This window comes from Erythrolamprus reginae, chromosome 3 (genome assembly GCF_031021105.1).
Source record: "Erythrolamprus reginae isolate rEryReg1 chromosome 3, rEryReg1.hap1, whole genome shotgun sequence".
NCBI classification, from domain to species: Eukaryota; Metazoa; Chordata; class Lepidosauria; order Squamata; family Dipsadidae; genus Erythrolamprus; species Erythrolamprus reginae.
Window position 1 is genome coordinate 16915523 of NC_091952.1, and position 20287 is coordinate 16935809.

Below are 20287 nucleotides of genomic sequence, written 5' to 3' on the forward strand. Positions count from 1 at the left end.
CAAACCACATAACCACATTCCTATTTCTTCAGGCACAGTTCATTATATAGCCCATAATAGAAAATAATACTGTTCTTTGCTTAAATAGATAAATAGATAGATAGATAGATAGATAGATAGGTAGGTAGGTAGGTAGGTAGGTAGGTAGATAGATAGATAGATAGATAGATAGATAGATAGATAGATAGATAGATAGATAACCTATTTAAAAATCATATGACCACTTTTTGTTTTTCTCTATTAAAAAAAAAGTATGACATACTGTAACTACTAACATAAATATAAGCATTTTTCTAAAGTAAGACTCTTCAGAATGATAGATTTCCTTCATATTTATAGTCTTGACTTCATTGGTTGTGACAAAAACAAAGAGGCAGAACAAAGATGACAAGATACAATAAATACGGACATGAAAACTGGCCAGTTAAATTCAGAGGCTGCGTTTGATCGCACAAGACTGCACTGGTTGGTCCAAAAAGAGAACCTGTGGGAAACACGCTAGGATGATGATGATGAAGAAATAGTTATTTCAAACTAAGAAAGAGATTAAATGAGTAAAATGTTAATTTCCATTAAACAGAGACTGAGTTGATGGGATTTTGAAATCTGTTGTGCGTGTAGATTTCAATGAAATAGAAATAAGTGAGTGGGACATCAAATTATATGTCCTGCAATAACTAATGACAAATTCAATCAGACTGAATTTTCGATATCATAACTTAAACCTAATAGCAGTTTTATTCATATGTATAAGCCCTGGGCCAGGACTGAACCCCAATTACTGCTGCTGCTGCTGCTGTAGTACGGTAGTAGCAGCACGTACATGAAGAATTCATATACATTTAATAACAAAATGCAGATTCTGCCCAAATGTCATAATTAGGAGGGCACATACAAGGTGGGTGGAATGAAAGTATTAGATAGCTAAAGTTCAAGAACTAAGATGGTTCTTTCATCGATATGCGGAAAACCATTAATCGTTGATTTAGATTTGTGTCTTAACCTACTTAGACAAATAAAAGTGATATGGAATGAGCACACTGAAGAAACAAAAGTTAAGACCAGTAAGAGGAAAAAAACAAATTACCGCATATACTCGAGTATAAATCAACCCGATTATAAGCCGAGGCACCTCCTTTTGCCACAAAAACTGGGAAAATTTATTGACTCGAGTATAAGTCGAGGGTGGAAAATGCAGTGGCTACTGGTAACTTATAAAAATGGAAACCAATAAAATTACATCAATTGAGGCATCAGTAGATTAGATAGATAGATAGATAGATAGATAGATAGATAGATAGATAGATAGATAGATAGAGAGAGAGAGAGAGAGAGAGAGACAGAGAGACAGACAGACAGACAGACAGACAGACAGAAAGACAGATAATAGATAGATGATATATATATAGATAGAGATAGATGATAGATAGAGATAGATGATAGATATGTCGATAGAGATAGATGATAGATAGATAGATAGATAGATAGATAGATAGATAGATAGATAGATAGATAGATAGACCGACCGACAGACAGACAGACAGACAATAGATAGATGATATATATATATAGATAGAGATAGATGATAGATAGATCGATAGAGATAGATAGATAGATCGAGAGATCGAGCGAGCGATCGAGCGATCGATCGATCGATAGATAGATAGATAGATAGGTAGATAGATAACAGACAGATAGATATAGCTAAAAATAAAATAAAATAAAATGAACCGGCCAGACCCCTTTTTCCCTATTGTGCCCAGCCAAAAAGCAAGCCGTCGCAATCCCTGGCCGGGGACTGGGCAAAGGGGGAGAGAGATAGAGAAGCTACTATTGCCGATTCCCCCACCCACGATCTCTACCCCCACACACACCTCCACCAAGCCATTCTGGGATTCAAGCCTAAGAGAGGCTCCTCGGGACAAGCGAGGCAGTTGAGCGGCGAGCACACAAACTTTCCGCTGGGCTTTTCCTTCTCTCCTCGAGGCGAAGCAGCCGGACGCTGCACAGCAGAAGCTGTGGACGATGCAGCCGCCTCGGGGAAGCAGGCGGAGGGCGAGGCGGGCAGCAGGCAGCGGCCTCTGAGGGAGAGAGATAGAGCCCGGCTGTTGTTGCCGATTCTGGCGCTTAGCATTCCCCCCACACACACACTGAGCTCTACCCCTCCGCACACACACACCTCCAATGAGTCATTTTGGGATTTGAGCCTAAGAGTTCCAGGCGCCCTGACCAGAAGCCGCCTCCCGCTGCACGGGGTGGAGGTATGTGTGTGTGAGGGGTAGAGCTCAGTGGGGGGGGATGCTAAGATGAACTGAATGCTAAAAAGGCACCAAAATAGAAGTTTTAGTTCCTAACACCATGGGAAATTTGTCTTTTCCCATGGTCTTAGGTGACTCCTGTGAAACAGATGTTCGATTCACCCCCCCCAAGGGGTCCCAACCCCCAGGTTGAGAACCACTGTCCTAAAACATCTTTGGATCAGGTGAAATTCCAAAAATTCTACTATTCCAATTCCATTGGAAGAAAACAGCTACCAAAGGCTATTTCTGTATACTTTTATTTCCACAATGGTGCTGGTACAGTGATACCTCGTCTTACAAACGCCTCATCATACAAACTTTTCGAGATACAAACCCGGGATTTAAGATTTTTTTGCCTCTTCTTACAAACTATTTTCACCTTACAAACCCACCGCCGCCGCTGGAATGCCCCACCTCCGGATTTCCGTTGCCAGCGAAGCACCCATTTTTGCACTGCTGGGATGCCCCTGAAGCTCCCCTCCATGGGAAACCCCACCTCTGGACTTCCATGTTTTTGTGATGCTGCAGGGGAATCCCAGCAGCGCAAAAACGGGCGCTTCGCTGGCAACGGAAGTCCGGAGGTGGGGTTTCCCAGCGAGGGGAGCCTCAGTGAAATCGCAGCATCGCAAAAACACAGAGGTCCGGAGGTGGGGGAAGAAATATTTCCCTTGATTTGTCCTTGCTTTCTTACCTATGAGCTTTAGGGAGTGTCCCCTCGTCCTAGTATTGTGTGATAGAGAAAATATTTTTTCTCTATCCACCTTTTCTATCCCATGCATGATTTTATACACCTCGATCAAGTTCACCCCTTAAACGCCGTCTTTCAAGGCTGAAGAGACCAAGGCTTTGCAACCTGGTTTCAGGGTCCCTAGGTACATGCACAGGGGGCATTTGCATTGCACTTTGGGGACTGGGGCATTCGTGTGCGCATTTTGGGCAATCGGCACCAAAAAAGTTCACCATCGCTGGCCTGTGTAATCCAACTGGTCTATGAATTTTTCCTTCCATGCTGAAAAGGACAGTTAGGTCTGATAAATTCTGCATTCAATGAAACTGAATGTCTGGAGATGGCAAAAGAAATTTGTGCAACTGTGATAATAAATTTATTTCTATGTTGCTTCAGCAAATATACTCCCTAGATGCCAGCATTTTGCCTGTAAGTTTCTTGAAGGAGAATCATCTTCTAACAAGTTTACAAACAAGTAATAGCTGGGTCATATGAGAACTGGGAAAGCAAAGAAACTGACCCGTTATGCCTATATTTATATGTATTTTCACCTTTTTTGGGGTGTGTGTCTATGGAGGGGAGGAATCTACTGGCCAGCCCACTGATCATGCAAGATGCTAAACTTAGCAAATATCTCTCCATTCACCCTGCCAACATAAGTTGTAGTTGGGTGTGAAATGCCAAGTTTTCTTTTTAAAAAAAGCAGCTGCAAGCAATTAAAATGTAACCTTCAAATCCATGCATTTTGCTCAATTCAAGCCCAAGCTTGAATAGTTTACAGGATAAGTAAACTATAAAAGGGAGGAATTATTCAACTGTCCAAGTTCAAACTGATATTTTAGAATACATAAATGAAATCTACAGTCCTAGGAGGAGTGGAAAAACTCGGATACACCTGCATTCTTCAAACAGTTCATGCTCCTTTCTGGAAATAATAGTCTATATGCTGGTTTAAACAAGATCAAAAACTCAGCATTTACCCCTTTTTTTAATAAAGATTCTTTTCCATCTTCTTAGTGGACTAGTCTGCAAAGAGAATTTCCATAAATAGCCAAACCAGAGACAAGGGTCATATTTGCAGGCTAAAAAGATCATTTCTTCTATCCTGATATAATATACTGCTCAAAAATATAAAGGGCATGCTCAAAGATCTGAATGAATGAAATATTCTCATTGAATACTTTGTTCTGTACAAAGTTGAATGTGCACAACAGCACGTGAAATTGACTGTCAATCAGTGTTGGACAGTTTGATTTCACAGAAGTTTGATTTTACTTCATATTGTGTTGTTTAACTGTTCCCTTTATTTTTTTGTGCAGTGTATATAACACATATATAAGATAATACAGGATAGCAATTATGGGCTTCTCTAAGTATGCCCATATCACTCCAACACTCCGCAGTCTGCATTGGTTGCCGATCAGTTTCCGGTCACAATTCAAAGTGTTGGTTATGACCTATAAAGCCCTTCATGGCACCGGACCAGAATATCTTCGGGACCGCCTCCTGCCACACGAATCCCAGCGACCGGTTAGGTCCCACAGAGTCAGCCTTCTTCGGGTCCCGTCGACTAAACAATGCCGTCAGGCGGGACCTAGGGGAAGAGCCTTCTCTGTGGGGGGCCCGACCCTCTGGAACCAGCTCCCCCCTGAGATTAGGATTGCCCCCACCCTCCCTGCCTTTCGTAAACTCCTTAAGACCCACCTCTGCCGTCAGGCATGGGGGAACTAAAGCATTTCCCCCTTGCCCATGTTGTTTTGCCATTGATTGATTGACTGTGTGCCTGTTTTTATATATTTTGGGACTGTTTTATGAATTAATTTTAAATTGTAATTAGATTGGTGGGTATTGGATTTGTTATTATGTACTGTTTTTTATTATTGTTGTGAGCCGCCCCGAGTTTGCGGAGAGGGGCGGCATATAAATCCAATAAATCTAATCTAATCTAATCTAATCTATAAATGGGGATGGATACACACTGTCCTGAGCTCCTTCAGGAAAAGAGGGATACAAATCTAATTACGAATAGATTGTAAATCTAATTAAATAATGACCATAACTTCTGCAAATATAGGATGTCCTTGGAATTATTATAGAAATGGGTTTTTAGGTGCTACTTATTGCACGAACCATGTTGGAACAGCAATTTGATGGAAGACTTAAAAATGAAAGAACTTACTAAATGAGTTATGAAATGCTATTATTTTAGGCCTTCAAAATATCTGGCCCAGGAAAAGATGGTTTTACTGTTTATTTTACTGTTGTTACTTGCACTGAGGTCTCAGGTTTTTCTACCACTTCTTGATTTGAAGCAAAATAATTAAGAGAAAATTCTCTTTTCCCCAATAAATTTGGTTTTTTTAATAAATCGTGTAAGATCCCTGGTTTTATCTTGCAAAGCTAAAGCTTAAAATGAAACCATGCTGTCTTGTATTACCTTAATGATAAAAAACGAAGAGCAAATACATAAGAACAGCATAAATAATATTATGAATTGAGAAGAATACACAAGGCACAGAGAAGCCAGTTGCCTGAAATTTTACTCTATCCAAGAAAAAAAATATTTCCCAAATTGCTAGAACAATTCTTTAACCTTCTTCCAGATTGAAGATTTAAAGCCAGGCAGCTGAAGGAGCAACCTGCTTCCTTTAACATGTTTTGAAGTACAACCACCCACAAGCTCCATCAAAAACAAACTGAGGTCAAAGGTTCAAGATGGCATACAGATCTCCTACGCCAGTGATGGTGAACCTTTTCTTCCTCAGGTGCCGAAAGAGCGTGCGAGTGCACTATCACGAATGTGTGAGTGCCCAAACCCGTAACTCAATGCCTGGGTAGGGCAAAAACAGCTTCTCCCACTCCCCAGAGATTATCTGGAGGCTGGAAACGGCCTGTTTCCCTACTTCTGGTGGGCCCAGTAGGCTTGTGTTTTGTCCTCCCCAGGCTCCAAACTCTTTTCTGGAGCTGGGAGAGGGTAAAAATACCATCCCCCTGGAGGCTCTCTGGAAGCCAAAAACGCCCTCCTAGAGCCTCTGTGCAAGCCAAAAATCAGGTGGCCAGAACACACATGCATGTTGGAGCTGAGCTAGGGCAACGGCTTGCATGGCAACTGATATGGCTCCACGTGCCACCTGTGGCACCCATACCATAGGTTCACCATCACTGTCCTAGGCTGATTTAACCACAGAACAGAATTAGGTCGATTAGGTCAAAGCTTCTTACCAGAACCAATTTGGGGGTGTTCCCATTTTTGAAAGCATGCAAATGCAAATAGATTAACAAATACTACTTTAATGAAGGTAAAAGCGTTCTGTGAGCCTTTGGCATATTGACATGCTGGCCACATGACTTCGGACAATCTTATTTATTTATTATTTATTTATTTATTAGATTTGTATGCCGCCCCTCTCCGAAGACTCGGGGCGGCTAACAACAATGAAAAGACAATGAAAACAAATCTAATATTAAAAATAATTTTAAAAACCCCAATTTAAAGAACCACTCATACATACGAGCCGGGGTGGCGCAGCAGGTAGAGTGCTGTACTGCAGGCCACTGAAGCTGACTTGTAGATCTTAAGATCAGCGGTTCAAATCTCATCACCGGCTCAAGGTTGACTCAGCCTTCCATCCTTACGAGGTGGGTAAAATGAGGACCCGGACTGTGGGGGCAATAGGCTGGCTCTGTTAAAAAAGTGCTATTGCTAACATGTTGTAAGCCGCCCTGAGTCTAAGGAGAAGGGTGGCATAAAAATTAAATAAATAAATAAATAAATAAATAAATAAATAAATACAAGCATACCATGTATAAATTCTATAAGCCTAAGGGGAAGGGAAATTTCAATTCCCCCATGCCTGACGACAGAGGTGGGTTTTAAGGAGTTTGCGAAAGGCAAGGAGGGTGGGGGCAACTCTGATATCTGGGGGGAGCTGGTTCCAGAGGGTCGGGGCCGCCACAGAGAAGGCTCTTCTCCTGGGTCCCACCAAACGACATTGCTTAGTCGATGGGACCCGGAGAAGGCCAACTCTGTGGGACCTAACCGGTCACTGGGATTCGTGCGGCAGAAGGCGGTCCCAGAGATATTCTGGTCCGATGCCATGAAGGGCTTTATAGGTCATAACCAACACTTTGAATTGTGACCGGAAATTGATCGGCAACCAATGCAGACTGCGGAGTGTTGGTGTAACATGGGCATTGTTGGTGTACCATGGCAGCCTCCGCCTAGAAATAGACATGAGCACCACGTCTTAGAGTCAAACACGACTGGAGAGGGAAATCTTTACCATTACTTCCTGCCATGTTCTTCCCTCAACAGTCAAATTGGTGTGTATAAAACATGGGTCCCCAAACTATGGCCTATGGGCTGGATACGGCCCGCCAAAGCCATTAACCCAGCCCGTGCAGAACTATGAGGATGCCCCACCCACATCGCCCCACCCACCCTTAGGCTGAGCACAGGACTTACTTTCACAAGCCCTGCAGAACAATTTTGGCTTGCAGAGATATTCTGGAGGCAAGGGAGGTGAAAAATGAGGTGCATAGATAATAATAATAACAATAATTTATTGGATTTGTATGCCGCCCCTCTCCGCAGACTCGGGGCGGCTAACAACAATAATAAACACAACATGTACAATCCAATATTAAAAAACAACTAAAAACCCCAATTATAAAACCAAACATACACACAAACATACAATGCATGATTTGCAATGGCCTAGGGGGAAGAGCTATCTCAACTCCCCCATGCCTGGCGGTATAAATGAGTCTTGAGTAGTTTACGAAAGACAGGGAGGGTGGGGGCAGTTCTAATCTCCGGGGGGAGTTGGTTCCAGTGGGCTGGGCCGCCACAGAGAAGGCTCTTCCCCTGGGGCCCGCCAAATGACATTGTTTAGTCGACAGGACCTGGAGAAGGCCAACTCTGTGGGGCCTTATTGGTCCCTGGGATTCGTGCAGTGCCCTAGAAGGCGACAAATAGGCCCAAACACACCATTTTTGGTCAGAAACCGAGCCATTTTTCACCTTCCTGGGTCATCTGTGGGTGGGTCAATGTGGGCGGGCAGTCTCATGGTTCTGCACAGGCTGCATTAATGACTTTGGCAGACAGTATCTGGACTGCATGCCATAGTTTGAGGACCCATGCTTTATATATACTGTAGGTCAAAAACTGCAAGCACAGGCGTCCCAAGAGGCCAAAAAATGGCAAAACTGGCCCATTTTTCATCTTCCCCCCACCTCCAGAAGATAAAGTGAGAAAGAGAGACAGAGGAAGAGACAGAGAGATATTTCTCAAGCTGCTTGGGGCGGAGAAGAATTGCTGCAAATTGCTGAGTTTCCTGAAGTGGACCACAGCTGAAAAAACGATCTAGTAAAAAGAAAAGTCAACTAAAAGAGCAACATGCAAACAAAAGTAAATAAAACATACCCAGGAGCAAAACAAATTAAAGTTTAATTTGTGTGCATTGTTTAATGGACTGTGAAATTGGCCACACCCGCCTAGTCACATGACCTAGCCATGCCCACCCAGTCATGTGACCACCTAGCCACACCCTCCCACCCACCCAGTCCAGTCTGAGGGACTGTGAATTGGCCCCCTGTTTAGAAAGTTTGAGGACCCCCTGATAAGGAGGATGTGATAAGGGATAAAATAAATAAATGATAAAATAAATTACTGAATATGTGCTCAAGGTTCAGATCGACTCAGGAATACAGTATTCTGCAGCCCCCAGAGAGATAATACAGCTTGAAAAATTGATACATCACACTTGCCTCGTGAAAAAATATATTTCATGTTCTCTACTGCTAACTGCTGAAAGAAAGAACACTATCCTTAATAAGAACAGATTCTGGATTCAGTTGTAATGAATTTCTTTAAAATAAAGCAAATACAGTGATACCTTGTCTTACAAACTTAATTGGTTCCGGGACAAGGTTCTTAAGGTGAAAAGTTTGTAAGATGAAACAATGTTTCCCATAGGAGTCAATGGAAAAGTGATTAATGCGTGCAAGCCCCAAACTCACCCCTTTTGCCAGCCAAAGTGCCCGTTTTTGCACTGCTGGGATTCCCCTGAGGCTCCCCTCCATGGGAAATCCCACCTCCGGACTTCTGTGTTTTTGTGATGCTGCAGGGGAATCCCAGCAGCGCAAAAACGAGCGCTTCCCTTGCAACGGAAGTCCGGAAGTGGGGTTTCCCAGCAAAGGGAGCATTAGTGAAATTGCAGCATCACAAAACCACTAAAGTCCTCGAAACCCCACCTCCAGACTTCCGTTGCCAGCAAAGCACCTGTTTTTGCGCTGCTGGGATTCCCCTGCTGGGATTTCCCTGCTGTGATTCCCCTGCAGCATCACAAAAACACGGAAGTCCAGAGGTGGGGTTACCCATGGAGGGGAGCCTCAGGGGAATCCCAGCAGCGCAAAAGCGGGTGCTTCGCTGGCAACAAAAGTCCAGAGGTGGGGCATCCCAGCAGCGGCGTTGAGTTTGTAAGGTGAAAATAGTTTGTAAGAAGAGGCAAAAAAATCTTAAACCCCGGGTTTGTATCTCGAAAAGTTTGTATGACGAGGCGTTTGTAAGACGAGGTATCACTGTATAATGGTGGTACTTCATGTAATTTAGTGTTTATGTACAGTCTATCTTTCATTCCCTCTCCACATTTTCCCAACTGTTTGGATTGCATGTGACAGATGCTGTTCAACAGCAAAATAAACTATTTTTATTCACTTCTCTGGAACTCCTTACAAAATGTGCCTCAGAATTTTGGGAAGTATGGGAAGCTTTAGACAACAGCATAGGAAGAGAATTTGTTTATGGGTGTTTTTAAAAATCATATTTACCATTTACTTCAAAACCATACTATAATAGCAGTGTTTCCAGATGCTTCATGAAGGATTAAACATACAGGATTTTGGGGCAACTATTCCTACTTTGTATAAAATAATAAAATATGTTAAACTTCTTTCTATTAAGCATTTAATGGAAAGCATTTAAAAGCACCATTACAAAGACAGAAATAGGCCAAAAATAAATATAACTCTTGATAAAATCAAATTGTCTACGGGATCTTCATAATAGCTACAAAAGGTGGAATCTACCATACCTTTATGAGAACCCCTGCTGAAAAGGCCTTTACTAAAGCAGAAAATGACCAAATTAAGATTTGAACAATTTCTATCCATAAAAATTAATTGGTATAATGTAGAAGTCTGTTTCCTACTTTCAACTGATACTGAATTTTAGCATGACCAGGAAAATGGAGAGATAAAAACACCAAACACATTTTCCTGGGTTCCTTGCATTGTACATACCCTATTAAACCTGCACAAATATCCATTTGAATGATTATTTTATGAATAAAATGGTAAATCTATCAACAGTGAAGAGATTAGGAGTCAACCTTGTGCGAGTCACAATCGAACTCCTGGCAGTCAGCAGAATTAGCCTGCAATACTGCATTCTAACCACTGGACTAATACAGCAAATAAAAACTAAAACCACATACTAGATACATATCTTTTTTTCTAAAGGGAAAGCTACATTAATTCAAGGTCATCCTTTTGAAATGATGTAACACTATGACAGAATATCAGCCAAACTATAGCTAATGAGCCTTAGTGGCACAGTGAGTGCAGTACTACAGGTTCTTCTGCTGCCTGCAAGCTGCCTGCAATTTGGTAGTGCAAATCCAAATTGACTCAGCCTTCCATCCTTCCGGGGTTGGACCCAGATTGTTGGAGGCCATATGCTGATTCTGTAAACTGCTTAGAGAGGACTGTAAATTATTGTAACCGGTATATGTGTATGTGCTATTACTACTGTCTTATCTGAACCATCATACGGATCACTGAGACCTATATAGCCTTTACACACATGACTTATCAATAATGATGCCAAGTATAATCATCCAAACTTTAAACATCTGGCTGATTGTGTGACAAACCATAATAATATTGATAATAAAAAGATAAAATAAAATTATACAAAATAAAAAGTAAAGAGTGGACAATCGATGCGGCCATATCAGAGGAAAGTAGAATAAAAGACAACAAGTTGGAGAACACCACAAAATATCGAAAGCCAAACAATTGAAAGATTATAGCATAAACCAGCCATGGTGATTTCAACACTTAGTGCCATAACAAAAATATATTGGATGTCAGTTAGACAACCTACACATTGACAAAATTTCCATCTGTCAGTTACAAAAGGCCACCTGCTTGATCCACACGAAATGAATGGCAAGCAAATTTAATAAATAAATACTATGCCAAAATATTACAACATCTTGGCTTCTTGGCAAGAACTCAGTACCTATGAAGGCCAACACTAGTTAAAAACCTTGCAGCTGTGATTTCACATTGCCGTGTTTATAATAATAATTTATAAAATCTGTACACAACCAAAGAAATTATAATAAAACCAATAAAGATAAAAGATAGCAAGCGAAAAAGAGAAAAGTGAGGGCCTCCCGTTTCAAAGGGTTGAGATGAGCCAAGCCATCCATAGTTTTTTTTAGGAGAGACAAAAACAACAGCTTCCAAAGTAGCAAAGATTAAACATGATAAGGCTCAATTAGGACACTAACGTATGATGCAGGTACAGAAGGGCAAAATGTAAAAGATACAGAAGGGCAAAATGTAAAATACCTGATCATGAAACTTCTCCCCAGGAGAAAAAGAAAGCAGTTTTCTTGCTGTTGGTTTGTAGAATCCAAGACGTTTTTATAAAATATTCAATGGAGGTGGGGAGGGGAACACTCAAAATTGCAATACAAATTTGTTCGGCAACAATTAGTACCTCTCAACACACAACGCGCTGGCTTACAAAGTTTTTGGGAGAAACTGAATGAATTCAAAGGTAAGTCCTTTGCAATAATTAGCCCCGCTTATGTAAACAGAACTGCCATGGGTCAGAAGCAACCTATGGAGAGGAAGGTGAAGAGAAAATTCCAGGAAAGTCTGCATCTCCTGGAAGTATCTTGCTGAGAGAGACAGAATCAAAACATAGTCCTTCTGGCCTGGGTAAGCAGGGAACTTCCTATGATGTAACAGATGTGAAATTAACAAGGAATACTGGGATATTAAACGAGGAGTAATTGGAATCTTAAATGGCTCATTTCATTTAGCTACTGTGTGGATTTCTGGTATCTGATTCCCAATGGTGGAGCTGTTTCTTCTACTGTTTTTCTCCCCCAGTGTCTTTCAACCAACCTTAACTTCTGGCAACTGCCTGGGATAAGCCATGCAATTTCCTTGGCAATTTTTTTTGGAATTTTATTTTATTTTTATTTATTTATTTTGTCCAATACAAATTGAAAGTTAAAGAGAATTAAAACATGTAGCAGTAAATATAAGGGAAATGATAGAAGAAAAGATATGAGAATAGAATACATCAATGAAGAATAGAGGAAAAGATATATGCAAATGTAGGAAGGGCAATTGGACAGGGGACGGAAGGCACACTAGTGCACTTATGCTAGCCCCTTACTGACCTCTAAGGAACCTGGTGAGGTCAATTGTGGATAGTCTAAGGGAAAAATGTTGGGGGTTGACACCACGGAGTTGGTGAATTGGTTTGCCACTGCCTCCTTCCCAGAGCCAAGAGAGAATGAATGGTGCAAAGTAACCCAGCAGGCTACCTACCTAAGGCTGTACTAGAACTCAAGATTTCCTGGTTTCCTGGACGAAGCCTTTACCTGCTACATGCCATTCTAAAAAGAACTGATTTTGCATGTCTCCTTCCTCTTCACTATTTTCAATTGTAAAGTTCTCTGCATTCACCCCCATAAGAAAAAAAATACCAGAAAAGAACTTTGGGTGTCCAAAATTACTGGAGCAGAAAGCTGGAGTTGGGTGCAAATAATCAAACAAGTTTTTTGGGGGACTGTCTAGGGAAAAGAAATGATGAAGGCATAATCTGAAGGAAAACAATTATCTTTGAACAGATCCTTTGAAGAAATGACTTAGAAGCTCAGATTTTTTCTATTAAACATGGACTTCCTATTCAGAATACTAATTAAAATACTGTAAATTTGTGTCATGTAGAGTTTTTTTTCTAGTCCCATGTCTGCATAAATGCCCAGCGAAATGTTTCAAAGTATATGGCTTGGTTGCAATATAACCTTTTTTTAAAAGCCTGACAATTAAATTTTGAATACAGTGTTCCCTCGATTTTCGCGGGTTCGAACTTCGCGAAAAGTCTATACCACGGTTTTTCAAAAATATTAATTAAAAAATACTTTGTGGGTTTTTTCCCTATAACACGGTTTTCCCCACCTGATGACGTCATATGTCATCGCCAAACTTTCGTCTGCCTTTAATAAATATTTTTTTAATAAACTTTAATAAATAAACATGGTGAGTAATAATCTAAATGGTTGCTAAGGGAATGGGAAATTGCAATTTATGGGTTTAAAGTGTTAAGGGAGGACTTGGGATACTGTTCATAGCCAAAAATAGTGTATTTACTTCCGCATCTCTACTTCGCGGAAATTCGACTTTCACGGGCGGTCTCGGAACGCATCCCCCGCGAAAAGCGAGGGAACACCGTATATCTTTACACTTCACAGTATGTGGCCCATCAGACCAATAGACAATGTCAAAGTGTTGTATCCATCACTGGAAAATAAAATGCAACTATGTGTCAACAATCTAAAACAGCACACTATCCCAAGAAAAATTTCCTGAAGTACAGTAAATCTTAACGTTGTATAATCAAGTATGTGGCGTTTACTTCATGTTTACTCTTCACTGAGAGCAGCACAAAATAATGAGCGACAGCAAAAGCTGGCATGACAGCCACAATGAGGAAGGAATGGCAGCCAAAACCTTGCCTTCATAAAACCTGACAAGCGAACCTTTGATGAAGTTTAGCTAACGACAGTTTCCTTAAACGTATTTCTGAAATCCAATCTCCGTGTCCTGGATTAAACGAAACACGGGGAAGAGGGATGTGGAATCTACAAAACCAGTTCCCAAAATGAAATCACACCTGCATCTTCAAGGAACGTGTAACCAGAATTGAGATTACTTACTCGGCATTAAATCCATTGACGTGCAAGATCCGCATTTGCTTGACGATTGTGCTTTTACCAGATTCACCAGCACCTAGAGAGCAAAAACAAACCAGTTTCAGAAAATAATAAGGAAAAATCCAGGAAGATATGCGTGGCTGCTCCTGTTCAACAAGTAGAAACATAGAAGTCTGACGGCAGAAAAAGACCTCATGGTCCATCTAGTCTGCCCTTATACTATTTTCTGTATTTTATCTTAGGATGGATATATGTTTATCCCAGGCATGTTTAAATTCAGTTACTGTGGATTTATCTACCACGTCTGCTGGAAGTTTGTTCCAAGGATCTACTACTCTTTCAGTAAAATAATATTTTCTCATGTTGCTTTTGATCTTTCCCCCAACTAACTTCAGATTGTGTCCCCTTGTTCTTGTGTTCACTTTCCTATTAAAAACACTTCCCTCCAGGACCTTATTTAACCCTTTAACATATTTAAATGTTTCGATCATGTCCCCCCTTTTCCTTCTGTCCTCCAGACTATACAGATTGAGTTCATTAAGTCTTTCCTGATACGTTTTATGCTTAAGATCTTCCACCATTCTTGTAGCCCGTCTTTATCCCCCGAAACTGAACCATGCAATCTAAACTTGAAAACTGAAAGGAAAATTTTTTAAAAAAGTAATTGCCACTGGAAACTGCAACTGTAAGTAAAAATAAATGCCAAGTTAAAGTCATGTGCGAGAGTGGAAGCTCGGAATGTTTCAGTATGCATTTTTTTTCACCAGGGTCTTTACTGATTTTCTACACAATGTAAAAAAACCTCCAATACCTTAAGAGGAAAAAGATAAGCCACCTAATGCTATTACCATTTCCAACCAAGCAAGACCAAATTGCTGCAGCCCATACCGACCAAAATACTTTTGCCGTTTTAGTCTGGAGATCTTTCATGCCTTCTACCCTATGGCACAGACAGTCAAATGCACCAAACATTGAAGACATAAAATTCTCTGGCTTTCCCTTCACCCCGTTGTGACATAAGTTTCCTATTCTGCTGTATCTCCCATCTGCCCTCAAAGAATGGTGTCCCCCCCCCCATCAACTTCACATATTCTGCATGACCTTAAACTGCCTAGCCAGCCGATTAACCTACATCCTCGCTTCTGCGCCCCTCTTTCTCCTTCTCTGGAAACAAGCTTTCTCCAAATCTGCCCCCACTCAGCCAGCCCAGGAGATGGTTTCAGACATAAAATCCGAGAGCTTATTAGTTTGCACTGTTTTTACACAGAAGGCACCCTTTTCTCCCACAGGAGCACAAGACTTGCTTTACTAACGCAGACCCACGGAAACCCCCATTCCTTTTCTAAGGTAGCTTCCCACCAGCCTGAAGGGGAATAAAGGATACAATGCTTAAAGAGGGCATTGCTCGCGAAAGAACTGTAGTATCTCTGGTGCCAAGCTTTCTCTTAGCACTCACTACAGCACAATCCTCCATTTTGAGTCTCATACACAAAACTAAATTTTAGCAGCTATATATCAAAGGCTATTTGGCTGCAGGAGGCTCCAATTTTGTCCTGTCTTTATCTGCCCTGCCATTCTAGCCCAATTACCATAGCATACTGGCTAATGTTTTCAGCCTTCTTCAAATCCAACCATTAAACGCGGTGAGACAAAAATATTAAATTTTCACTGCCTTTCCCTTTAATTCATCACCAATACTGGTGAAAGTCAAATTTCCCATTTCTCACAGCCAGACAAATAATTGCATCAAATCCTTGCCAGTCACAGAGCTGTAACACGTCTTTCTTACAAATCAGTAAAAGAACTTGATCAAAAGCAAAGGTGTTTCCCACACTTTACACACAAACACACACACACATGTATGTCTTATAATACCAGACCTAAAAATTAAAATCAACCTATACTGAAGCAATGACACATTGAAATAAAAACATTAATCCCAACATTGTTAATACTGTATAGAATAGAATGTATTGATCTGTAAAAGATCAAATTGAAAGATGTTAATTTTTCTCATACGTATAGAAGCCACAAAACATTTGTCAGTTGAGACACTACTTTATGTATCCTAAAGTATATGAAGCCTTATAAATAACATTGGACAGAGCTTCCACCCCAATTTAATTATTTTTAATGTGTTCATAATATGTTGGAATACTCGAAATGCCCTGCATATTGTGCTGTCTTATAGCATTTACAACAGCGAAGGTTTCTTGCTGTTAACTGTTTTGTCCAAACGTAAAATTACTACTTTATGTATGATGATACATTTAGGCCCAGCTAAACATAAAAGGAAAACATATCCTAACTATGAAGAATCTGACATTTTCTCTCAACATGTTTTTGATCATCAAAATTTCAACAACATATTAAATTGATTGCTATCTCAACCTAAAAAATACATATATGGAAGTAAATCCAATGATTTAAAAATATCTAGTACCGGTATTATATGTATTCTTAAGATTGTAACCTTGGCAATAAGGGTTGTCTGTAATATGTATGTGTAAGGTCAACTATTTCATCCCAACTTAAGTTAAACAGGATCCCGAGAAATCATTTATCATAGGAAACATTCTGCTATTCTTTGAATTGATCTTTAGTCCTCCAAATCAACAATGTAAAACTCACTTTTCTTATTTTTTTTCCTCCCTAAAATCAGTCTGTTCAGAAGGAATACTCTACTAGCAAGCACTAACCTATTTAGATAAATACATGCTAGAAAACAGTACTATTCACTTTATTTTTACTCGGGCTCTTCAAATAAAACTGTAGAAAACTGTGGGAAAATATATCCAAATAGGCCGTGTCAAGACTATGCTAAAACTCCAGCTCTTTGAACAAAATGACTTATTCCCTGTCCCATTTTCAACAAAAGTATACAATAGAAGAATGCAATCCAATCCCAGTATTTAAAATTTAATCAAGTGTTAGATTTTTTTTAGCTCAATCCCTTTGCCTTGTATTTCCCAAAGAAATACATGTATTTTTCGCCCTCCACCTCACCAATATACTGCAAAAAAAATTCAAGAGACTTCCTGCAAGGATCCAACATGCCATCTTCAACAGACGGGCAGAGTTGAGTCCCGATTCTCCTCATAATCCCGTGTTTCCATCTACTAGATTTACTTCAGTTCCCACCACCAACGGCCTGTGGCATCAAGCACCTTAACGGAAGTGCCGGAACGAATGTTCTGTTGCATCCCCTAAAGCTAACCACGTCAATCTCAATTGGGATATTTCCTTTTTATAGGAAAGTGACTTTATGCCTTCAACGGGTTCACACCTTTAATTAACAGCTGCCCAAATCATGACTCGAAAAGAGGGGCCACCGCTTCGCCCACCCTTATCACCCCCACGCAAGCAAATGACAAGCCACGGAAGCAGCAGGGCAAGAAGTAGCATGAGGCAATTTTTATTTATTAACCAACTGGGAGGGGGGGGGGAAACCCTCCCAAAGGATGGGGGGAGGGGGAGAAGAAAAAGGAGTGTTATTAAAATAATGACATTATCCTGAGGTTTAAACTAAATTACAAATTGTGACAATGTATACTAGTACAATATATATATTGTACTAGTATACATTGTTTTATATATATAAAACATTTAACATATATATATATATATCTTGTACTAGTACAGCAAAAACGTGATACATACATACATACATGCAATATCTTAGTGAAAGTGTGTTTATATAAGTGTTATATGTTTATATGTATGTATTTTTTTGTTTTTCCTATTTCCTATTTTAATGTACACAACTACAAAAATATGTACCGGTATGTATAAAGCTATAATATTATGTATAACGTACAGCATTATAATACAATGATACATAAAACTAATATAATGTATAAAACTAATACAGTACAGTACAATAAAATAATGACATTATCATCATCACCCTGTGTGTCATCTGTGGAATTTTCTGGCAAGGAAATGACCAGGCCATCCCCGCCCCCACTTCCCACCTTAAGGCCACAAAAAAAAAGGATAATTTGAAAAAAGAGGAGGGGAGAAAGAACCCCCCCTTATCCTGAATTGGCCTGGAGGTCTTAGCCCTTTTCCCTAAGGGGTCTCACGTGCCCCCCCCTTTAAGGGGTTTAGTCCAAGCTGCAGGATTGGGGGGGGGAGACCAGCGGGGTGGGCCGAGGCCTACTTCTTTCCGACCGCCCCCTCCCTTCTCACGTCCCCTCGCATTTCTCCCCTCCCCTCAGCCGCTTCCTTACACCCGGATATGTCAAGCCAGGGCCGCCAGCTTAGGAAAAGGGCAGCAAGAAAGCAACCCCCCCCCCCCTCCACGCCGCCCTGTCCTCTTCCTGGCACAGGGCCTGCTTCGTTGGAGGCGGCGGGCGAGCCAGCCAGCCAGTAGGGCCCCACCTCTCCTGCTCTATCGCCCACCCGTCGTCCGGGCCCCTAGGAGAAGAAGGGGGGGTCCTCCCCTCTCTTCCCGCGCCAACCCCCTCCCCGGCCGCCCGCGCGCCTTACCCAACAAGAGGAGCCTGTGCGTGGCCCTGTAGACCTGCTTGTCCTTCTGCAGCTGCTTCTCGATCTTCTTGTTGGCCTCGCGCTGCGCCTTCTCCTCGTTGCGCTGATCCTCCGTCTTGCTGTTCCCCAAGCAGCCCATCTTGAGGGGTGGGGGGGAAAAAGGAGGGGGAAGCAGGAAGCGCTCGGGGGCGGCGGGGCGAGGCGGCGGCGAGTCTCCCGTCGTCGTCCGTCCCGTCCCCCCCGTCCCCCGCCTCGGTTCAAATATTTCTCCTTTCACGCGCAGCTGTCGCTAACCCAAAGACATGTGGGGAGACCACGAGAGGGGGGGTGGGGTGGGGGCCCGAGGGAAAGGGGTGGAGTGGGGGGGGACAGAGACGGCGATGACTTTGCTGCCGCTCGAGCCGGGCCTTCTTCGCCTCCTCAACGCCGCCGCCAGCGCCGCTCGCAATGCAGATTTGATTCCCCCCCCCTCCAATTAAAAAAAAAAAAGCGCGCACACACACACAAAAAGGGGGGGCAATCAGGGAGGGGGGGTTGCCCGGGAACACAGAGGGAGGGTCGGCAGCCACGGGAAGGGGCAAGAGGGAAGGATCACGGGTTAAAAAATCGGCTTCCCTTTTCCTCCTTTCTGCCCCCCCACCCCCCCAAACCCCGCAGGGAGAGCCACCACCAAATCTGGGTGGGTGTTTTTCTCCCCCCCCTTCTTCTTCTTTAAATATCTCCACAGCTTCCGACGCCGGCGGGGCGCGTGAGGCGGCACGGAACCGAAGCTCCCCCGAAAAATTGTCCTTTTTTCCCCCTTTCTTTTCCCCTTCTTCACTTTTCAGTATAATCCTTCAGGGTCGAGGCGACAGCAGCAGCCAGCTCCAGAAAGCCGGGGGGCAAGGAGGGAGGGCGGGCGGGAGAAAGAGAGAGAGGGACCCTCCCAACTCCGGGCACCCGAAGCTCTAGCGACGCCTCTTCTTCTTTCGCCTGGCCTTTCCTCACCCCCCACTTTTTTTTTTTTTGCTTAAAAAATCGTCCCTTTTCTCGCCGCCGCCTCTTCTTCCTCCGCCTCGCCGAGGCAAAGCGGGGTGAAGCCGCCCGAAAGGGTCACCGCTAAACCTTTTTTTTTCCGCCGCGTCGGGCAAAGGCAAAGTAGGCGAGTCCCTTTCTTGCGTTGGGGCTGGGTAGATTCCCCCCCCCTCCTCCTCCTTCTCTCCAAGCCTTGCGGTGCGGCGGCGGCGTCTTCCTGCTGCCCTTTAATGGTGGTTTGTACAGATCCAAAAGGCCCCGCTTCGTTTCGTTCCTTCGTTCTCCTCCTCGCCCTCTTTAATTTAATATACAGTATATATATTTTTGCTTATTCACATTCGGCTTCCCGAGGCGGCTCGCTCTCGGTCGGCTCTTCGCTTCTCCGGCGAATGCGGGGAGACGGAGGGGTAAAGGGGACGGGAGGGGAGGGAGGAGGAGGAAAGAGGCGAGCCGAGAGGAAAACGCAGTGTTGGATCTCCTCCCCCGAAAACAAAAATAACTCTCCTATGGGGGAGCTTTCCTGCCGCGCTCTCCCCCCTTTCCCCCCCTCGCTCCCTATTTTAATTCCTCTTCCCCTGCATTTCCCCCGCGAAGGAGGGCGAACCAAAGTGACGGGAGGAGGGGGGGGGAAAGCGATTTTAATATTAAAAGAGCGAGCGAGCGAGGCGGCGGCAACGGGGGGGGGGGGGGGGCGGCGAAGCGCGAGCGAGAGGCAGCGACGGGGTGGGGCA

At 42.6% G+C, this 20287-nt stretch overlaps 1 protein-coding gene across 1 annotated transcript in view; it reads right to left on the reverse strand.

Annotated features, from left to right (window-relative positions):
• GNAS (GNAS complex locus) overlaps positions 1-19940 on the reverse strand; it is a 160140-nt gene extending 140200 nt beyond the window's left edge. The window contains exons 1-2 of the mRNA XM_070744547.1: positions 18543-19940; positions 14055-14127 (exon numbers count right to left, since the gene is read on the reverse strand). Coding sequence (XP_070600648.1) covers positions 14055-14127; positions 18543-18681 — 212 coding nt within the window. The 5' untranslated portion in view covers positions 18682-19940. The remainder of the gene's footprint in view (positions 1-14054; positions 14128-18542) is intronic.
• Positions 19941-20287: the final 347 nt, after the last annotated feature.